General features: G+C 52.1%; 1 protein-coding gene across 1 annotated transcript in view; it reads left to right on the top strand.

Annotated features, from left to right (window-relative positions):
• LOC119591551 overlaps positions 1-353 on the top strand; it is a gene marked incomplete in the record, with an annotated part of 30,710 nt that overhangs the window by 20,887 nt on the left and 9,470 nt on the right. Inside the window, 1 exon segment of the mRNA XM_037940302.1 lies at positions 215-340. Within this exon segment, the coding sequence (XP_037796230.1) occupies positions 215-340 (126 nt within the window).

The following is a 353-nucleotide window of genomic DNA, read 5'->3' as shown; positions in this document are numbered from 1 at the left end:
TAGATATAGATATAGAATATGTCCTTTGTGTAGGTGGGATTAAGTTATTTCCCACTACCTTGAGTCGACCGTATCACGTGAGTTCGAATGTGAAACCCGTTTACATTTTTCATAGACTGAAATAGCGTCATCAGATATGCGAAATAACAACCCAGCACATATTCGGACACGAAACCAAAGCCAATGACTAACCCGAACACCTCCTCTTGGGCAGCACTTCGACGTGGACTTCGGCGGGAGTTCGGGTCCTGCGCGAGTGGTCGTCGACGAGAGCGAGGGGACGGTCTCCATCACTCCCGCCGGCGCTTCGCATCCGCACACGCTCGTCGACCTGAGGAAGGTGAGGCGCCGAC

Source organism: Penaeus monodon, chromosome 28, assembly GCF_015228065.2.
Source record: "Penaeus monodon isolate SGIC_2016 chromosome 28, NSTDA_Pmon_1, whole genome shotgun sequence".
NCBI lineage: Eukaryota > Metazoa > Arthropoda > Malacostraca > Decapoda > Penaeidae > Penaeus > Penaeus monodon.
This window is presented reverse-complemented; position numbering and strand designations above follow the sequence as displayed.